Source organism: Rhinolophus sinicus, linkage group LG07 (genome assembly GCF_036562045.2).
Source record: "Rhinolophus sinicus isolate RSC01 linkage group LG07, ASM3656204v1, whole genome shotgun sequence".
NCBI classification, from domain to species: Eukaryota; Metazoa; Chordata; class Mammalia; order Chiroptera; family Rhinolophidae; genus Rhinolophus; species Rhinolophus sinicus.
The window spans coordinates 21061602-21084807 of NC_133757.1; the positions used below are offsets into that span (position 1 = coordinate 21061602).

The 23206-nt window shown below is 32.9% G+C and overlaps 1 protein-coding gene across 2 annotated transcripts in view; it reads right to left on the reverse strand.

The window, feature by feature from the left end:
* Positions 1-23206, reverse strand: part of SLK (STE20 like kinase) — a 42018-nt gene that overhangs the window by 11471 nt on the left and 7341 nt on the right. Inside the window, exons 2-13 of one of the 2 annotated variants that reach the window (XM_019725067.2) lie at positions 19577-19741; positions 17786-17834; positions 17272-17421; positions 16110-16182; positions 15763-15957; positions 15133-15214; positions 13792-13920; positions 12095-13444; positions 10056-10186; positions 9715-9838; positions 7379-7558; positions 4903-4995 (exon numbers count right to left, since the gene is read on the reverse strand). In XM_019725067.2, coding sequence (XP_019580626.2) covers positions 4903-4995; positions 7379-7558; positions 9715-9838; positions 10056-10186; positions 12095-13444; positions 13792-13920; positions 15133-15214; positions 15763-15957; positions 16110-16182; positions 17272-17421; positions 17786-17834; positions 19577-19741 — 2721 coding nt within the window. The remainder of the gene's footprint in view (positions 1-4902; positions 4996-7378; positions 7559-9714; positions 9839-10055; positions 10187-12094; positions 13445-13791; positions 13921-15132; positions 15215-15762; positions 15958-16109; positions 16183-17271; positions 17422-17785; positions 17835-19576; positions 19742-23206) is intronic. The other variant, XM_019725068.2, reaches the window with a different exon arrangement.

Below are 23206 nucleotides of genomic sequence, written 5' to 3' on the forward strand. Positions count from 1 at the left end.
ATGTTTAAATTAAACTATATAGAATAAGGCCTTTTGAGTTTTATTTAGAGATACAAAATCTCCATGTTTATCTTTTAAGCAGTTATAATAAAGTTGTTCAAGCTTCTCTTTTTCCTACAGTAAATATCATTTGTAATAAAAATTAAATTTTCTCTATATGCAAACTTGTTAAATAAACTTAATATAACCTTCAGATATATGAAAAGGTTTTCTTTTGTTCCACATTTTTGCCACTGGTTTGCATAAAAGATTTTTTTAAAGTACCTGTGTAGACAGAAACAATGGGTACAAATTAACCAGCATAAATATAAATATTACACTTAGACTCAAAGAATTCAAGTGCAAATACACAAGATGGAGCAAATTAATATTTATATGAAAATTAAAAAGGTAAATATAGGCCATTGCCACTAAAAAGTGAACGTAATTTCTTGTCGATGCCAATCTTTGGTCATATTACTATAATATATTTATGTCTAGATTAACAACATTAAGAGTTCAGTTCAAAGAAAACCTTTATTAAGCAATTAGTAAATACTGTACTGTACTAGTTACAAGGTTACTAAAATTAATAAAAGACAGTATTGCTTTCAAAGAGCTTTACTCTATTGGTCCCAAATTGGTTTTCAGTTCACATAAAGGGTAGTGGGCCCCTTTCCTTACTACTAGTCTTTCAAAAGTTCAAAAGTAAACCACAGAAAATACAAAGCTGGGGGGTCCAGAAACTATGCTACACAATGAATGACTGAAAAAACTACAGAAGCATGCCCTGAAACAACTAATAATAAATGAGGGGGACTGAAGGGCTGAGACTGTTACGGGGAAGCAGGCAAAACTAGCATCGTGCTGCTCCAGAAGGCAAAATAAAGATCAACAGATAAGAGTCAAGGCAGGCAATGTGTGGAAGTGCTTCCTAACCATCAGGGTTAGCAAAGACACCAGGTGCCCCACAGAGCTATGGACTTGAATAATTAAGCAGAGTCTGGATGATTACATAGTCACGGACACTGCACAAATAATTTTTTATATAAAAGCTGAAAATTACCTGAAAGGTTTCTTACATACTAATTAATATATTTTTTACCTCAAAAGAAATAAAATTTTAATATTATTCAGCTTTCGTTAACTTTCCTAACTTCAAAAGCCAAATGTAATATATTCACAAGGAATTTTTAATTAGAAATTACTGTTAGCCTCTAAAAGAAAAGTGACCTTACATTCTAAAATGATTGTACAAATTACATTATCCTATGAAAAAAAATAAATAACAGATAAATCTGATCACTAGGAGTAACAATTTTAAAACAGACACATGCATTGTAAAATGAGTGCCTTTTAAACGTACAAGTTTGAGTTTTGATAAGGAATTCTAACATATTAATCAGATAACTATGAACATTAAAAATACATCTTTGTGTTCTAGAAAACTATAAGAAAGGGTTATGATATATTGGACTATATGTACAGAATTTGATCATTTTAACTCAAAAGAAAAGTTAAAAATGGTAATGATCAGAAAAGTGATCGTAATTCGTAATTTCTCCCTCTCGTTGAAAAAGTTAATGTTTTGCTTACGTTTTTAGAAAACTATAGAGTCCAAGAGCTGCCAATAATAAAATAAAAAAATAAAATAAAAAGTCTAATTTCAGGAGAGGGGAAAGGAGGGGTTAAAATCAAGCTGTATTCTATCTACTCCAGTTGTACATATCAAACATCACAAGCAAAAATTACAGTATTAAATGAGCTAGTCACTTCCCTATATAAACTGTGAGAAAGAATACAGCCTGGAATTCCAGACTTAATATAAAACTACAGTAAGGAGAATAGCAGCAACTCACTATTCATTATGGACAATTTGAATAGTGAAAACTCAAGTTAAATGAAACTGAAGTCACCACTTTTAATATGGCTTTTCTGACCATATCCATAATTAAAACATTTACATAAACATATATGCAATCAAAATGTCACTTCACACAGAGATAACAATCTAATCACAGCATTCAATTTCTCACATGTGCAAAACTCATAAAATACTATTGGGAAGGTATTTCTTGAAAAAGATGAAAATCTCAAATTAAAATTTGTGGTAGGGTAGACAGAAAAAGAACACTGTATTACAAGTGTTCCAGTTCCAGTTCTACCATTAATCTCTTCTGTGACTTTAGGCAGATCACTTAGACTTCTATGCTTTGATCTCTTCATCTGTAAGATGAATATACTCCATCCCTATATTAGGGTGGTGGCAGTGAGAATTAAACGTGAATCTCTTTGAGGAATGCTCTACTGTAAAGTTCATGTCAGGTTATACTGTTATTGGCATTGCTGACATTATCATCTAGCAATCTTCTGAGAGTTTAACGAATGAAGCTAACAATGAAAAGGCACATGTGAGCCAAAGAAAAAGCAAGTAAAACAGGAGAAGGCATCCTCCTACAGGCACGTGGGACTTACGTCCTGCATTGGGGCGTTGAAGACTGCACAAGATGACAACTGAAAAGACTGAATCATGACCTGAGCAACACCCTGTGGATTAGAATACAATGCACCTCCCAGGTGAGAATATAGCTGAATGACTTTTTGTAAATGGAAAGAATAATTATACAAATGTTGACTTTCTTGAGGCCTGGAACAAGTCACTTAACAGAGGAGCCTCCTTCTCATCTGTAAAATGAAGGATTTGAACTAGATCAATGGTTTCTAAACTTTAGTTCGCTCACGTTGCTTTTAAACCAAACATTCTTTAAAAAACTCACCAAAAAATATATAAAATTTATAAAACAGATAAAAAGGGGTGCTGCTTAAGTTGAAGACAAAGCAGGGGCCCAGGGCCCCATAGTCCTCACTTTCTGAAGGATTCTTGAGGTGCTTCTTCAAACTCAAGAGCTCTTGGAAGCACAGTTTGAAAATCACTTGACTAGATGACCAAATACCTTCTAACTCCACGACTATATGGCTATTATTTATAAATTCTCAAAAAAAGTTTAAAATAAATTCTGTAAAGTAATCAAGTTTTAGCACCCGTATTAAAAGCAGTAGCTAAAGAGAAGTACTTTTGTGCTCGCTTCGGCAGCACATATAATAAAGAGAAGGACTTTGGAAATTTGTTAAGACTACTAAATTCTTCACTGACTTTACAAAAAGAAATTTACTATTGCTTTCAGTATTAGTTGAAACATATAGGCTAGCCCTCAAAATTATATGAAAAATCACCAACAGAGTTTTACTAAAGTAAGGGATCACCTAAGTGATTCAACACTAAATTCTCAATTTTGACTCTGAAGTCTGATATGTTACCTTTTGGGATTAAAAAAGTCTATATTCCTTTACAAGGCAAAACCGTATTATTATTATTATCTGGCTTGAAATCCAAATTATCCAAAAATAGATGTGCGACCAGCAAGGACTTCCTTTTCACCTAGTAACAAGACATGGCTGACAACTGGGCTAAGCGGATGAGAGTTGAGATTTGGCACAGACAGGGTAGCTTAAACATGGGAGGCAACACGGTATGTAGTTCAGTGTATGAAATGTGGAGCCAAACTTGCCTGGACAAGAATTCTGGCTCTACCGCTAATTAGATGTGTGACCTTGGGAAAGTCACTCAATCTTCCTGTGCTTTAGTTGCCTCATCCGTAGGATGAAGGTAACAAGAGTAACTACCTCATATGTTGTGAGGTTAAATGAGTTTATACAAGTGAAGCATTTAGAACAGTGCTTGACACATAGCAAATGCTGTGTTTGCCATTTAGTAATCTGCACACCAGCCAAGACAAAATTTTTCACTGACTCACAGCAAAAACCAAATTTATTTAAATAGAATAATTTTATCAAAATTTTTAATTCTGAGATATTTTCCTTATTTTCCATAGTGTTAAAATAGTCTCTCTTTTGAAATGATGGTAACAAGTAAATGGCAGTTTTAAAATACCCTTACTTGGCAAAAACAAAAAATTGTTAATGACAATCCATTTGTCATGGTCCCCAATAGTTTTTATTGTTTCTGTGATTCTTTTCATGGGTGTGTAAAATTCAAAAGTATGGGAATCACTTTTTAAATCACATCATACAACATTAAAAAGATAATTTAAAGCAACAGTTAATATATAATCCGTGTCGCTTCCTCCTTTCCTTAACATATGTAACTACAAATTGAGCTCACTTCTCTGCCTCCAGGCTGAGTGCAAACTTAATTAAAAGAAAAATGATTTCTTGTATAAAAGACCTTGCAGTCATGTGAAATAATTCTAAAAGAATATGTTGAAAATACTAATTTATCAAGTTTTATAAAGAATTCACCCATTTTAGTAGGCTCAGCCTTATCATAGCCTAGAATCAACTTTATATAGGTAAAAAGTCTATTTTTTTAACTGCTAGATTCTGAATCAAAAAGAAAATATACTTAGTATTTAAAATCTGGTTTTAAGTTGCTTATGTTGTTGACTTTAACAGTAATAAATGTTTGCTCTACCATTTAACATTACCTTTTACCATTTTTCTTTTAACTCTGAACTTTATATAAATAATGGCCTTTTAACAGGCATTCTTACCCTCTGTATTTTTGTCCTGAAAGTCTTTTATCAAACATTGACATTACTACTTAAAAATATAAGCTTCCATCATGATTAAAATAAGAATACAGTGGATTATACATTAACATACTTGTTTCTTTCATCTGGAGTCAGCTTTCCCAACATTCCACTTAATTTCATATTAGCAACTTAAATGTCACCATTAGTGTGAATTTAGTACTATATAAAGAATGCCTGCGAATCTTTGTATTAGGAGAAGTCAACGTTATGTAATAAGTACAGTCAGAATTTACCATTTCAGCCATGGTTTATTGAGCTGTGAGAATAATGCTGCTTTCTGTGTTTAGTAGCAGTAAGCTGCTGCTGTTACCTGAGCATGCTGGCTGTGTGCAAGCTCCTCTTTCCTGCGTTTCATGAGCTCTTTTCTCAGCTCTTTGGGTGCTTTCTCCACTTCATTTATAACCTACAGTGTATAAGCATGCAGGAGGTGGGGAAATACTTTCTCCACAGCAAGCATTTATGTGAGCAGACAAGCTACAAGTCAAATATTAAAGCTGTTAGGAAGTTTAACATGCATTACCACAGATGTTAGTTTGGTGAAAAAGAATGAAAGGACAGAACATGCTTAATCTCAGTGCAGAAAGGAGCATTACACCATGTAGAGGTTAATTAGTTGCTTAATTATCCCTATATATCATTCTCCAGAGACAATCAGTAAAGGATTACTGATGCTGAAGCACTGATGCTGAACTAAAGGTGATAAACTCAACTGACCTTCTTGAAAGATCATAAAATTATAAACATATCTACTGACACTGTTTTAAAGAATGGACGTAAGGAAAGCTAATGCCATTTATAAAAGTGAAAAATTTCATAATTGGTTTGATAAAACCAAAGAAGTAATTTTAAATAAAATCCACTTAATGAGAGACCAAAAGAAAAACAAACGGGAAACTAAGCCTTTGAATACACAAAAGAAAAATAAATGGACACTACATTTTCTTTGTTCATAAAACACCATTTTATACACGGTGTGATAAAAATGAACATATCTGATGATTCTGTGTTGGATTAGGGTAACATTCTCCTTTGCTGACAATTCAAGCCAAATTTAATTGACAATTTTAAAGCACTCATAAAGTAACATTTCACTATGCTATAATTTATTATACCAGATAAAGTATATTATAAAATGAAGTTTATTTCAGAGAGCCTTCTTTTAATCACTTCAAAAGTTTAGATACGTATTCCACCTAAAAACAGACCTATAATCCAACTATGGAAAAAAATCATGTGTTTACAAGTAGAAGCACCAAAAGCAACCAGATTCCAAATCACCACATGCTATTGATGGTCCGTGAAAGAGACTGATTTTGATTCAAAAGAGCGTATTTAAAATTTCCCATCAGTAATTCCTCATGAAACCAAATCACCGTTAAAAGGAGGAGACTCCCCAATTGCAAGAAGTTTAGTGATAAGGAAAAAAATACATAATTATTTAAAATATGCAATCTCAAAATATCAATATCAATATCACAATCTCAAACATGTTGTTCATTGGCTAAAACTCTCCTACCCAAAACAGTAATAATAACTAGACTTTTATATATTTAAGATTAAATCATATATTTACCTGTATAATTTGTTTTATTTAATCTGATATTAAAAAATAACCTCTCAATGAAAACTACCCATGGTTTCAAGAAAATTCACATATAGCTTCAGTAAAAGTCGTACACAATGATATAGAGCAATTCTATATAAAATATAATAAAGAGTAACAAAACAGTAATTTTTAGAAATTGTAGCCACATCAAACAAAATTATATGCCATTTCATTCATCTCTACCTAAAGAAATCACAGAGCACACTACATTTATGAATGTTTGATTCTATCTTTTTAAAGTAGATCCTCAAGGTCAGCAATATGACATTCAATGTTCTGCATAATTTAAATATTCAAGTCAATGAAACTGGGTATTTGAGACATGCAACAAAAGTGAAAACGCATTCACTAGTTTGATTGAGATACTTTGGTTCCAATCTAATAAAAATGGTCATAATTGTTGTCCCTGGGGTCGTTTATAATCAGGAAAAGGAAAATTCTCCTCCTACACTAAAAGTATAGAATAAATCATAAAATTATCTCTGAAAACTGCTTTCTTAGTTATATTTAATTTGGGGAGAAAAAGACACTGATACAGTTATGTAAATCTTTCTCAATCAATGACAATCTTTCATATAATAATATGGAACAGTTTCAGGAAAAATGAAAAAATTCATTCTACTCAAATGACTTTACAGATATTTTCCATTGTGATTCTCTAAAGTATCTCACAGTGTGATGAACATAATTATAGGTATTATTTCTACTTCCAGGTTACTCCACTTTTGTCTTGGTACAATGTCCAAGGCAATCAAACTAATCAAGAAAAAAATTTTTACATGAATTAAATATTACAAAGAAATAATAAAGTGATTATTGCCACCTGGAAACAACATAGTAAGTTTTCTTAAAAAAATGTTTCTGTAATAGGCCTTAAATGTTGCAGTAATAAAAGAGAAGTGACAGATTAGAAGAAAAATGAAGACTTGGTTCAACGTTTAGCTGGACATTTAATGGTAATCTGTGAACTTGAACAGGATATTTAAACCTCTTCTACTCTAGTTTTCTTGCCATAAAATGGGATAACACCTGACCTTACTACTACCCCAGATGACTGTTGGGAACACCGAAAAGAATGAGTGCTATTTAACTATCAGGTATTATTCCTAATTCTTTAGGCAGCCTTACGTGTACATTAAAAAAATAGCTACAGTATTTAAAAACAATAAGTTACACTTACCTCCTTCTTTCGGTTCTTCAACATACTCTGAAATTTGGACAACTCTTTCTCTTGTTCTCCTTTAATGCGTTTGGCTTCATCTCGCAAGCGATTTGTGTGTTCTTGTTCTAGACGTTCAATAGTCTGTTTCTGCTGCTTTTCAAGATTCTCAATTTCTTGGTCATATTGTCGCTTTTTGCTCTGTAAAACAGTGTAGTTCAAGATCATTTAACTTTTCTATCACACATATTAACTCATTATAATGAAGATATTTACTAAGAACATAACAAGCATTTTAATTTAGTGATGTGATTTATATAACCTTTGTAATACTGAGCAAGTCAAGTGCACTAAAATATGAAATTTTTCAAAGAGATAAGTATTTCATTTTTTCTAACATGGAAAATAAATACAGTTGACCCTTGTACAATACGGGTTTGAACTGCACAAGTCCACTTATATATGGACTTTTTTCAATAAATATACAGCTGGCCCTCCGCATCCTCAGGTTGCCCTCCACATCCTCAGGTTTCTCATCCACGGATTCAACCAACTACAGATTGAAAAAAGTATTTTTGATCCACGGTTGGGAATCCGCGGATGCAGAGGGCCTACTGTATGCATTGTTCTGCCATTTTATAAAAGGGACTTGAGCATATGCAGATTTTGCTATCTGTGTGTGTGTGGGGGGGGGGGGTCCTAGAAGCAATCCCCCACGGACACCAAGGGACAACTGTAGTTAAGTTTTGGGGGAGTTAAAAATCATACACAGATTTTTGACTGTGCGGGGGTTCAGAGACCCTAATGCCTGCATTGTTCAAGAGTCAACTGTACTTTTTTCTATTATACAAATAGTAGAATGTTTAAAATTTTTAGACAATCCAGAAGAATATCCAGTTACTATGAAGTACTAAAGAAAAATTTCAATATTTAGCCAATAAAACTTTCAACAAATCAAAGGTCTTATCTGAAGTCAATTTTAAGACTGTGCCATTGTCATTTTCAGATTTACTCTTCTTCATTACGGTTCTTAAAATGAACATTCTATTTCATTGAAACAAATGTGTCAGTATTATAAATCTACTCTTTCAACAGAAGATTGCTATTTATATAAAACTTGAGTAACACGCAATTTTGGATATAGGTAGAGTTAAATATTTGTAAAGGGTATTTCTTTAAAAAAAATTAAAAAACAAAACATTCTGGCGGGGTGGCCGGATAGCTCAGTTGGTTAGAACGCAAGTTCTCAACAACAAGGTTGCTGGTTCAATTCCCACATGGGATGGTGGGCTGTGCCTACTACAACTAAAGATTGAAAATGGCAACTGGACTTGGAGCTGAGCTGCGCCCTCCACAACTAGACTGAAGGACAACGACTTGGAGCTGATGGGCCCTGGAGAGGTACACTGTCCCCCAATATTCCCCAATAAAATAAAATAAAACAAAAAGCAAAACATTCTGAAAAATATTTGTGGAGGAGAAACACTTGTCATAAGGTTCTGGAAAATAGACTATAAGTACTATAAAAATACTTAATGAAAACAAAAAGTTCATTATTTTCTTAGTAATTCTCAGTTAGGATCCAACAAATGTAATCAACATTATCACACTTCACAAAAAACAATCCTTATTATTTACAATTACAAGAACAGCAAAACAACTATATTCAAAGCATAAATACGTACTGTAACATTTCAAATGATCTTTTTTCTAACCTACATTAAGCTAGATGTTCAACGTAAGTTATCAAAATGTTGTATCACATTACTAATTCCTTTTCCAACTTCAGACACAAAGTGAAAATTCAAAGACTCGGTGACAATCACCCTTGACTAGTCAGCACTAATTTCTCTAGCAGATGTGAATGGAGATGTGGAAGCTTAACCGTAGGAGCCAGAGAAGTAAGTGTGTTGTGAAAAAGCCCCCAAGAAGTTCTAATACTCAGCAAGGTTGAAAGACAATTGCTCTAGACTGGCTTAAAATCTTGGATTCTAAATCCGAGAGGTCAAATTGTAACATTGAAAAATCATCCAGCAATAGGCACATCTAAGAACTTTGTAAACCATCTACTAGCTTCATGATTCCAGGTTTTCATGACAGATTTCAATTAAAAAAAAAAAAAAAGAGGACACCCATCCCACTGTAAGTCAGTGACAGGAAGACCAAAATGAAAGATCCTTTCAGACTAAAGGCAAAAAATAAAAAAGGCATACTGAATACAGAGATAAAAAAAGGTCAGAAATACATCACAAAGTCAGAAAAATCTAATAATCAGAGATCAAGTTCTAAAACCCACAAGTGGGTTCTTTCTGCGCTAAATTTCATTAACAAAATGGTACACAGATCTAAGATTTTACCATCATTTCTTGCTCAAAGCGTCGGAAAATTTGTTCTCGCTGTTGTTGCAGTTTGCTATTGAGCTGTTGCTGGGCTCTTTGCTCTTCTTTTTGAAGAAATCTTAATTCCCGAAGTTCCTGACGTCTGATAAAATTTAATAGAAATGATAAAGGAAGAAAGCAAAAATTACACCTTTGAAATAATACTTTAAAAAACTTTAAAAATAATTTTTTTTCAAACAGAAAATAGAAGAATAATCCAAAATTAGTCAAGATTTTACTCGTTTCTCTAGTCTTCAGACTTTGCAGAGACTGAAAAGAAGTCACAAAACCAGTTTTAATTACGCTGTTTCTGTACTCACCTAAGAAACCTCAGTTCTTCAGTTTTTGAATCACTATCTGTAACTATCTTTGATGTTGTTACACTCACTTCTACACCGTCAACAACAAATTTGCGTGTTTTCTTCAATGTTTTCTTTTGTCTTCTTGTTTCCTAAGTGAGATTTTATTTTAGTTAGGCTTATTGTGGGTAATACTAGAGATAGACAATTTCTTCTTAAAAAACAAAACAAAACAAAACTGAACAGCCATGAAGACTACACATACAAAGACTATAAAGCAACACAACTCACTTGTGGGACCAGTTATATCATCTTAAACCTCATCTGACTTGCACATGACTTTACAAATGAAATCAAAATTTTTTAAAGTGAAATTATGCATTTTGATGAAGTGCATGTATAATTTTTATGATACCACATCATAATCAGGCACAGTTTTTTCCTTCTTTTCACTTTTTAGTTTCTCAGATACCTCTGCTTTTCAGTTTTAGAACCACTGACAAACCACATAAAATTTAATTCCTGGGGCTCATCCTTTAAAGAATCTAAATCAATAGGGCTGAGGGTAGCTGGAAATTTGTATTTTGAAAAGGCTACCCAGGTAATTTTTAAACACTGCCAAGACTGAGATCAAAATTCATTTCATCGGCAACAATAATACAACAGTCCTCCTCCGTCTTAGGGCCAGAGATGTGTGATTTTAGTTACAATAAAGATAGCACCTCTACTGTACCTCAGAAGTGCCAGATTTGCCTACTAAATACTGCCTATGGTTCTTTATTAAGGCCAAACTCTTCATTCCTTAAATGGTATCAAATGTTTTTTAAATGCAAATAGAAATAGTAGAAGTATAACACTCATACAAATACATTTGGCAAACATGTTTAAGTATTGAGAGCAGATAATTACTTGATTTTGATATGGGGGAAAAGGTTAGAAAGCAGAGGGTGCAAAAGTGGAATGTGAAAATACTAAACTTAAAATGCATTTGAATTTTAAAGTATGTCTTTAGCACTTTCCAGTCACCTTTTTGCAACCTCTTATTGTTCTATTCTCCAGGTTCCCAGTATCCTCACATGCCTCTCCCTATGCCCTGGACTCTGGCACCCTACCTATGCAGGCTTCCGCTAAAATCTAACATGGGCATATCTCAAAAATAGATCTGCCTCCCTGTAACCTCCAAACTTTCCATTTCTTCAGCTCCTACTAAAGTGCCCATAATAAGTATTACCTTAATTCTCACAGAAGTATTTGCCTTTTTAAAAAGGCTAACTATTAAGTCAGTAAATGAACTTCATATTAATAGAATTTCAATCAGGAAAACAAACTAAACTAAAAAAAACTCTAGGCAATATATGTAATGATTTGGGACAGATGGGCAGGCAGGCTGATTAGTCATGCTCTGGAGTCCTGTCCCTAAGATATGTTTTCCTAAGTTGTTTCTGCTTGTCACAGTCTTCTCATCTGCTACCTATCAACCCAGAGTCTTTATTTAGTCCATGGCTCACCTGTATCAGATTTCCAGGATCTTTTGTTACAAACACTGATTCTCAGCATCCCCCCGCCCATACTTCTACATAGCTCCCCCTAGTAACTCTATGTACACTAATACTTGAGAATTATGCTCTAAAAGCTGCAAGTGGTCTGGGTTTTCGGTTTTGGTTTTGTTTTCCCATGATGGTTCTCATGGTAGCAGAGATGGCTATGACTGAGGAAGCAACCTTAAACATGCTGTTAAAAAGATCATTCTTTCAAGTTCTCAATTCTTTCATTATTATTGATTCTTGCTACAATAGTATGTAGATACGTGCAATAAGAGAACCCAAATCACGCCAAGCAACTGTATTATACTGTTTATATCAAGTTGACAAAAATAAGTAGGTACTACGAAAAATTTTAAAGGTCACATCCAAAATCTCTCTCCTTAGTTCTTTTTAATTAATTGCCTTTGTAGAGGCCTTAAGAGTTTTATAGGGTTAATATTACACTGATTTAGTGCTGTTTTATTTTCAAGACAAAATGACAAAGAAAAACCCAAACAAGGACACAGGTACACTTACTTGTAAAGATATTGATCCACTGTCTTTAGTTTTGCTTAGGAAGCTAGAGATGGATAAATTCAAATCAATGCTGCTATTATCGGCAGTGGAACCAGTGCCTGAATCAGTATCATTTTCCTTTTGATTCTCAGATTCTGGCAGCAACATAGTTTCAGTTTTTGATAAAGTACTTATTTCCCCTTTGTTTTCTGCATCTTCAGAGTTGATATTAATACTGGGTATTAGAACAGGCTGAGGTTCACTGGGCTGTGAGGCGGCAGTAACTTCAGGTTCTGTTTTAATTGGCACTTCACATGGAATTTCTTTTTGCTCTGTATCTGTCTGAGTAGTGGCTTCATGAGCATCCCACATTTCACTTCCTAAAGCTTCTTGGTCAGAATGAATCACTGCACTTTTGACCTCTATTTCTTCAATGATTTCCCCAACTTCATTTATCCTGGGTTCCTCATTGGTCTCCACTATGTTCTCGGAACCGTTGATTGACTGTTCCTCACCTTTACCTTCTACAGATTTTTGATCTATCTCATTAGTTTCAACTATTTCTTTAATAGGAAGTTCCTCAGTAGCACCAACCTCAGGACCCTCCAGGGGTTTACTTACTAATTCCTGGTCTACATCAACCATTTCTTTCCCATCATTACTCTGAGCATCCTCAGCATTGTTTTCAACTGTCTTCTGAGCAATATCTAGTGACTCATTTGTTCCTATCACATGGCTTGTATCATTGACCACATCTTTTTGAGTTTCCTCATCTTTTCCCAAATTCTCTTGGGTATCTTCCTTTTTAAGTACAACTTCATTGTCAATTGCCTGAATATCTGCCTCTTTTTCTCCAGTCTCTTGAGAAACTAAATCCATTGTTTGAACAGTATTTTTAATTTCTTCAGATTTTATAACCTTATTTTCAATTATCTGTTGCTTTTCCTGATCCCTTTCTTCCTCAGGTTTCAAATTCTGTTCAGTATTTGTTTCTACAGTTATGTTACTTTCTTTTCTTTCATTGACTGGATGAATGTCTACTGTTTCCTGGTCTTCTGTGGCAGGTGGATTTTCAAGCTTGGGTCGCTTCTCCTCTCTCCCATTTTCCTTGATTACCGTTGTTCTATTATGGAGCTCAGCCATAGCTTCTAAATGAGTATTGTTAATATGTTCATTAATACCCTTCACAGCTTTTTCAGGCTCATCAATGGTGGGTTTTTCATCAAGAACTCTGTTAAATTTATCTTCAGGAGTATTACGCTCTGTTTTTTCTGAGACAGATTCCAAAATGCAAGCATTTTGTGAAAGTTTATCTTCTTCAGAGCTGGCAATACTAAGGTCAGAGGAGGCACGCTTACTTGCAGGTACTGGCTAAAAAAGATTTTATACATTTTTAGTATTAAAACATAACTTCAAGATGATAACCAAAACAATGTTTTCCATAGATATTTTTATATTATTTAATTCATATGTATGATTTAATGTTTACTCAGTAAAATCTGATGAAGTTATAAAAATAATTTAAAGAACTAACAAATCTTCACATAATAAATATAACAAAAATGAGTAGCAAGAGCAAACTTGCTATTAATCTTTACCTCTAAAATTAAAGGTTTTGTACTGCTATCCATCAATTAATCCTTAGATACAGGTATAATCATACTTCAAAACTCAGCTCTACAAATTACCTAAATCAAATTTCCTTGCTAAATACTGACCAGAGAATTTTCTGTTTCATCCTCTTCCTCCTCTTCTTTGCCATCTTCAACTTCCTCTGTTACTTCAGCCTTTGCCTCTGCAATCAATTCTCGGATTGGTTTGTTGGAATCAACAGTAACAAAGGGATGCTGTGTGATCATTGAAAAAAGCGTGCTCAATAACAGCTGAAATGCTTGCTTATAAGGTTAAGTTTCAAATACATAAAAGCCATTATTATGTGGTAAAAATATAAACGCATGGGTTGGAAAATACAAACAACTTCAGATAACATTACATCTGGGAAAGGAAGGAAGAAAAAGGGATTGAGCAGGAATAGGGGCTGCCTGCAACTGTATCTGGACCTTTCTTTTTAAGAACCTGAAGGAAATATGTCAAAAATAATAACACACTATATCTGGGTGCTTGAAAATTTCTGTATACTTGAAAATTTCATAACCTAAAATTTAAATTTAAAGTAAGTTTCTAGTATATTACCAGTTCTTAAAAAGAAACAAGACACATATAAATCCTGTATAAAGCCTCAATAAAAGAATTACAAAAAGCCTTGAAGTTACGTTGAAAGTGTCTACAAACACTTGTTTTTTTTACCTGGTTCTAATAATACTCTTAAGAGTAAGAGGACATTTTATCCATCTCTGTATACTCAGCACTTTAAGGCCTTCAAATGTGGGGGTAGTGAAATAATTTTTAAAAAGTATGTTCTGGGGATGTATTTATTGCACAGAACCAGCCAATTTTTCCTGTTTCCCCCAGATGAATAGATCAACCTAAAACACTGTAATGCAAGAGTTACACAGTACTCAACTAAAAAATAAGTATCTCAAGATTTGTTATTCTTTTTGTCTACCTATAATACTAATTATTGAACAAAGTTTTATTTCAAGTATAAACCGGCCTGCCATAAAACAAAATTATCCAATTATTTTACCATCATTTTTTAAAAGTCAATAGTATTTCCTGAACATTTACCCTCATTGTAAGAGACATAAAAAAATTAATCAGCTCATGCCCGCCTCTAAGGTGCCTGCTTCCTAGTCAACGGAGAGACAAGACGGAGCAACTAACCAAGTGGAAATAACTAGCAAAATAAAAATAAAAAAACACACAATTAAACTGAATCAAAAAAGCACAGGAAGAATGATTTATAAGCTGAACACATTTTAGCAACGGCAGCACATATGTTTATAAAGCAAATGTTAACCACTAAAATGTATTTGAGTTTCCACAAGGTAACTCAAGTAGAAAGAGAGCACAATGAATGAATCTGAAATTGCATTCTTCTTCAAAAGATGTTAAAACAATTATAGGGTTTGTTGTTGTTGTATTACTCTTATCCTTACCTGCAGTAGCTGAGATGTAGTCCATCTGGAATCCACATTTTTTTCCAAGCATTTCTTTAGAAAGTCCTTAAAATTTGACGACCTTCAAAATAAAATTTTAACAATGACATTCCATTTTACTTTATTACTAAAATCAAACAAAACTCAGATAAATTATGCTTGTTTCATATGCAATTGTATTAATTCACATAAAAAAACTAGTTAATGAGAATATTTTATAAGTTTATAAGATTTTTTTATAAGTTATTCATCTGTAAATACAAGTTAGACACATATGTAAGTTCATAGTTTTAGCCATTGAGATATAGCCCTATATTCACAAGTATGCCAAAAATCACAAAAATTCTATTATATTAAATTCCACAAATATAGATCAAACACACACATAACTCACTTTCTCACAGTACAGAAAATAACCTTTTTCTTATAGAACTCAAATTGCTGGTATTTTCAAATTTATGGGAAAAGTTAGTTATAAGAGTTTATAGGGTCCTTAAGTCTTAAAATAGATCAAAAATCAGTTTCCCACTTCATATAGTCTTTGCATCATAAATTTAAGAACCCTTAGAAAGTTGGAAGAATGGAGCATCATGTTTTACTTCTTAAAAAGCTTTGTTTAAACTATTTTACCATTTTGATGGTTGTGCTAAGGTAGGTGGCTCAGATTTTGCTATTTTTAGCAACACTCGCATTGGATTTAATTCATGATGAGGTGGTTCTATCTCAGCCATTTCTATTAAAGTGATACCCAGGGACCAAACATCAGCTTTGTAGTCATAGGGTCTGTCCTTAGATGTTTCACACATGACTACTTCAGGAGCCATCCTATGAAAACAGAGAATTGAAAGTAAAGATGTTTAACTTAAGAACAGTGATTGCAAACCACATAAAAGATAGTATTACCAATTATGTAGACAAATTAAATACTATAATAACTGCTGACATAACACTGTAAATCCATAAAACTGAATACATACCAATATGGTGTGCCAATAAAGGAATCTCGTCTTTGAATTGTCCTTGTGTTTTTAGCTGATACTCCAAAATCCGCTTTAAATAAGTAATCATACAAAAGTGTTACTGATAGTTTTTAAGCAAAGTTCACTGTAGTCAACAAAGGGGAAAAGCGTATCAAATCTTTCATAAGGCCACTCCTATTAAAGGGTAAAAGAAATAACTTCTCTACCATCCTAATTTTGATCACCATCTTCCTACCACACCTGCTCAAAAAAAATTGCCAAAGAAAAGATTCCATCATTAAAACAAAAAACGAGATCCTATCATTAATACACTCAATACCACCATCTTTATACAATCTTCAGATCACAAATTCTCTAGAATTGAAGGAAAAAAAGTAACTTTAAAAGCAGTGTATCTACTCAAAACAAATGTTAACTAGTGCTATAGAATTAAATTAATAGACATAAACATTTTTTCTACAGTGTGAAAAACAGAAATTATACCAAAGCAGCCTTTGTGACAGCATGTCTTGATAATTTTTTTTAAAATTCGTATCCTGGGTATACTTACCTTACATTTGTGTATTTGTGTGTGTGTGTGTGTGTGTGTGTGTGTGTATATATATATATATATATATATATATATATATATGAAATTAATTTAGCATTTAAATCTACATCTATTTCTTCTCAGTGTTAAAAAAAGTAAAAACTGTAGTCCTTATATTTATTTTAGGCATCCTTTTCAGACCTAAGGTTAGTTACTTTGTTAGTTTAGACAAAAAGAATCTCATTAGACATGAGTTTTTGAATTCAAGATAAAACAAAGTTAGCAGTTTTACATACTATATCATATTCTAAATGTATTATATTAATAAGTATTAAGTCTATATACAGAAGTTTAACAGAAAAAAAGAATTAACCAGTTTTTAAAAGCATGCCTTTTTGAAAATAAACATTCACCCATTCTTACATTCTTTTTAAAGTGTCTTTATATTAGATGAGTACTTAGGAATTCTGGGAGTTAATGAATAGTATCCAAGAAAGTATTTAAAAAAATAATAGGGAGTAATTCTCCATGTTTCACATATTTGAATCGTAATAAAACAATATTAAGTCACATACAATATTAAATCTCAGAGCACATATTCAAATGTATTATTTAAGGGAATGAACTTACCCAACTTAATATCTCCATCTAAGGTAAAAAGAATGTTGCCAGCCTTTAGATCTCTGTGGATGATTTTATTATCATGTAAGTAGTTCAACGCCTCTAAGGTCTGTTTACAAACTACTTGTATTTGGGACTCAGTTAACGGTCTCTCAAGTTCTATAAGGAAAAAGTAAACAAATCTGCATTTTTATAACAGTGAAAAGGTATCAGCAGGCTATATACCTTTACCATCACTGTCAAGGATCATACACAGTGAATTTATTTTAGAAGAACTAAATATCTACAAAGATTACTTTCCTCACATATTATACTCAACCTTTTATTTTAGAATTTTATTACAATTATCCAAGAATATAGAAATATAATTAAGCTGATTTCTTAATTGATTAAACTTAACAATGATATATATAAATATGTAATATATATTATATATAATATATACAAATATTATATACAATATATTAAATCCTTTGATTTTTATTAAATGTAATTTAAGATATAAAGAGAAAAAGGCATTTACCAAGCATCACAGCATCCACTGCTCCACCTGCACAAAATTCAATAAGGATCTGTGGGAAAATAAAAAAGCCAATGTCTAACACAACATTGAGTTTGAGTATTTTTTCTTAAATTTAACAAAAAAGATAAAGAAATAGCTATCAAATAGCTTAGGTTATGGAAACAATATTATGCTAACCATAAAGATTTTCTTTGTCAAAAGTGTTAGGAGTCTTAATGATATACATTTGAGAAAGCACAATGACAACACATTTTGGAAGTGTATGCATTTTTGTTAATCTCCATTTTTTAGTGTCCTTGCTTCTCTAAAATAACAGAATTTTTCTTCAGGACAGCATTATACCCATTTCATCACCACTGAAAAATTTTATTGCTCTCATTTTTAAGGTAACTATTGTGATTTAATTGATCAAATATATATTTTTAACTTTACTAGGAATAGAAATAAATCTTGACAATATAGAGACTTTAAAAGAAATAGAAAAAAATATATACAAAAGCTTCAGTTCCTAGCTCAATTATCACTTCTTGATGGATGCCTTCCCAGACCTCCCTGGTACATACCACCATGTATCTTTCCTTCTTAACCCTTATCACAGCTGTAATTTTATATTTATTACCATTCTTTGGTTAATTAATATCTATCTCTCCCACTAGACTGCCCCTTCAGTTGTCCAACTTTTTATTTTATAATAGTCTCAAGTAAAGATCTTTTCTATTTATGAAATTGTCTAGGAATTCATTTTCATTATAATCTCTGGAAATATTCTGCTAGAGCCCCAAACAATGATATTAGAAGATACCACACTAATAATAACTATAGGAAATTTTTTTAAATTACATATCTTAACAAATTGCATAGCTTCCTATTTTGTTTTCCCTGTATATAACAACATTTTGTTTTTTACAGGTGCTTGCCAATTGTAAATTGTTTTCAAATGAATTATATCATTTGAAAAATAATTTGGGAGATAGATCATTACTCATCCTATAGGTGAGTACAGACTCATAAAGGGTAATTGACTTATTCAAGCTCCTACCTAGCAGCACCACGATCAAAATATATAGGCCTTTTGATTCCGTCAGCTATTACTTTACTACCTACTCTTCTCTCATAACACTTTGCTTCTTCCTTCAAGGAGAGAAAACGAAAACTCCATTTCAAAAAGCCTTCTTGATTAGTATTGGTGCAGAGCAAGTGAATGGTTGTTACAACGCAAATTAATATTTTATTTCTATATCTATTTGTGCCTAATATTTCCAAAGAATGAACAAAAGGTATAAATACAGCCTTAGCTACTTAGTACATTATATACTAAAGCTAGGCCTGATAATATAGAAGACAAATATTTAACATTTCTAGTAAGCATTTTATAATTTATTCATAATGTAGAAAAAGTTTAGGGTAGGAAAATTACAAACAATTTCTAGGAAAACAAAAGAAACTTTAAAAAAAATTTTAAGTAAATACTTCAATTTAAATTACAAGCAAGAGAAGGAAGGCCATCTAATTTCCTAATTTTGGAAACTTAATATTCTTAACCAAGTTTCTCAATTTGGGTGCAATGTCAAATAATCATAAAATATGGTACAATACGAAATATACATCTGAATATCTGTTGAAGCTAAGGATAATTATGCTGTGAATGAATCTCTCATCAACCCTCATTCAAGTAACACAAGTAACGAAACAGAAGAGGTAATATATAAAGTAGGCTTTCACAACTTATAAACCTCTTTTGGACAATTAACTCATTTTGACTACTGCTATAAATCAACAGAAAATATTTACCCAAAGATTGTTCTCATAATAGAAGGCATCTAGTAGCTTGACTATATTTGGGTGATCACAAGATGCTAATATATCAATTTCAACCATGTAATCTTCAAGTTCTTCTTCAGATTTGGTGTCAATCACCTTTGCAGCAGCTAAAACATTGGTCTCTTTATTCTGGGCCTAAAAATGAAAGTAGCAGAAATGTCACAATGCATACTTGATTTTTCAATAAACTTTATATTTTAGAGTAGTTTTAGGTCCACAGCAAAGTTGAGGACTACAGAGCGTTCCCATATACCCACCCCCACTTCTACATATGCACAGCCTCCCCCACTATCAAGATTCCACACCAGAATGGTACATTTGTTACAACTAAGGACCGATACTGACACATCATTATCACCCATAGACCATAGTTTACATTTGGATTCACTCTTGGTGTGCATTCTATGGGTTTTGACAACTGTATGACATGTATCCACCACTATAATATCATTCAGAATAGTTTCACTGCCCCAAAAAATCCTCTATGCTCTACCTGTTCATCCCTCCCCTCTTGCTAACCCCTGGCAATGACTAATCTTTTACTCCATAGTTTTGCTTTTCCAGAATGTCATACAGTTGGAATCTTACATACTGTAGCCTTTTCAGATTAGCTTCTTTCACTTAGTAACATGCACTAAAGGTTCCTCCATGTCTTTTCAGTTTGGTAGCTCACTTCTTTTTAGCATTGAATAATACAGTTCATTACATAGATGTGCCAGTTTATCCATTCACCTACTGAAGGTATCTTGTTTTTTTCCAAGTTTCAGCAATTATGAATATAGCTGCTATAAACACATATGTGCAGATTTTTGTGTGGACATAAGTTTTGAACTCCTTTTGGTAAATGCTAAGGAGCACAATTACTGGATCATATGGTAAGAATGTTTAGTTTTGTAAGAAACTGCCAAACTGTCTTTCCAAGTAGATGGGCCGTTTTGCATTCCCTTCAGCAATGAATGGGAGTTCCTGTAGAGCCACATTATCCCCAGCATTTGGTGTTGTCAGTGTTTTGGATTTTCACCATTCAAACGTAGGTGTATTGTGGTATTTCCTTGCTTTAATTTGCAATTCTCTTAATGACATACAACGTCAAGCATCTTTTCATATGCTTATTGGCCATCTATATGTCTTCTTTGCTGAGGCGTCTGTCCAGATCTTTTGCCCATTTTTTAATCAGATTGTTGGTTTTCTAATTGTGGAGTTTTAAGAGTTCTTTATATATTTTGAATAACAGTACTTTATCCCATGTCTTCTGCAAATATTTTCTTCCAGTTAGTAGCTTGTCTTCTCATTCTTTTGACATATTTATTTTTTTTAAAAAAAGCCTAAACATAAATATAAATTAATGCATACTATGCACCAATGCTAAGTACATATCTTAATCAGGTCTTACAATACTAATTGGGCTTTTTAAAGACATTTCAATATTATAAATTATCACGTCAGCAAAACTAGAACTGTTACCTTAAAATACAGAAAAAAATACCAAGCTGTTAAAAGCCACCAATGAATGTTTCAATAAATGTGCAAATTCCTCTTTTAAGAATTTATAATAAGGAGGTAATTTTATAAAACAAAAAAATGTGCATATAAAAAACTATCCATCAAAATACTGTTTACAATAAGGACAACTGAATCAGCCTTAATATCCACTCACAAGAACCTGCTTAAATCACTCAACATAATTCTACCATGGAACATTAATATTTCTTAAGATGGAAAAACAGCCATAACACATCACTGAATGAGAAAAGAGGCAACTTACGAAACATGAGAGGTTACGTAATTCTACAGAAACTACATATCCATTTTCACACATGAATAGCTGCATAAAAAGTATCTGGAAAGACATCATTAGTGACGATAGTGGAATTTCAGATGCTTTGACTTTTATGTTTTTTTATATTGTTTGAACTTTTAAAAATGGACAAGTATTATTTTTAAAGAAGCAATAAGTAATTAAAGAATCAGTATATGGGAGATTTCTTAGTGATCTATTATCTAACCTTGACGATGATGATGAAAAGAATAAACAAAGCACGTATCAGCCAGTAAAAGGGAATTTTTTGTCAAGAGAAAAATTCTGAGCTGTCCTAAATTAAATTACAGCAGAGAGGAGAGTGATAGAGAGACAGGAATAATGAACCAGTTAATAGCTATGGGCCTACTAACAAGACTGCTCACATTCCTGAATGTATGTTGGAGCTCTGAATCAACCTCCAGGGTCTATTACCTCACCAATAGACACCACTGTATACTGCATAACTTTCCAGACTGTGACCCATCACCAATGAAGTAGTAGTAAATATTTCCTCCTTACAGACTGTGTATCTACCATAGAACTGCCCCACTTCACCTTTTCCTGCTCACCCCTTATCTGTAGCCAATGTAAATTCTTTCAAAACAACTTACATCTTTCTTCCCCAACACAGAATTTATACAAGGTTGGACAATTAAGAATATCACTATGGTCACCTTCGAAGTACTCCTCTTGGGAAGCTATGCATGGATGCCAATGCCTAGTCCACCCTTCAAAGCAATTTTGGAACTCTTTTTCTGGAATGGCCATCAGAGCTGTTGTCGTATTACCATTGCTGTCCTGAATGTCACCGAAATATCTTCCTTTCAATATTTCCTTTATCTTCAGGTAAAGAAAAGTCATTGGGGGCCACATCAGGTGAGTAGGGAGGGTGTTCCAATACAGTTATTTGTTTCTGGCTAAAAACTCCCTCACACACAGTGCTGTCTGAGCTGGTGCGTTGTCATGATGCAAAAACCACATATTGTTGGCAAAAAGTTCAGGTCGTCTACCTTTTTCACGCAGCCTTTTCAGCACGTCCAAATAGTAAACTTGGTTAACTGTCCAGTTGGTACAAATTCATAATGAATAATCCCTCTGATATCCAAAAAAGTTAGCAACATCATTGCCAAGAAGTTCGTGAAGTTAATTGTCCGACCTCAACTTAATTATCCAACCTTTTATATTCCAACAAGGAAGAAAAACTGCCAATTAAACTATGAAGACACTTTATGATTTAGAATTTTTATGTTATACCTTTTTAAACAACTCTTTTGGACCGATTTAGATTAAAAATTGTTACTATGTATCTATTATCCTTGTGCATAAATAATTAAATACTTAATATTTAAGTTTTACTCTTCTGAATTATTTTCACTCAGAGTTATCTCATGTCTGTGTTTTCCACACAATATCATCTCTGGCCACTAAAAGCCTTGGTAATGCAGCATTGCTCCTCTCCCACTGTCTCCAAAATTTTCTTCGAAGCCACTGCCTCCCATTTTGCAATTATAATGTTCATAATACTTTCTTGATCTTATCACAGGTGCTAAAAGATTTTTAGGGAACAACTGGGGCTCACATTCTCTCTTCAAAATGTCTTTAAATAGTTTAATTGAAACATCAAGGGATTGAACTGTATGACACCAGGGATATAACTAAGTTCAATGACAAACATATCATGACCTCCCCCGGCCAATAATAATACTAAGTCATCAATCAATAAAGGATATATCCCAATTTCAGAGATGTTAAAAAGCAAAAAGTCTGTCGTAACTGGTGTAATACAGCATCAAGTTTAT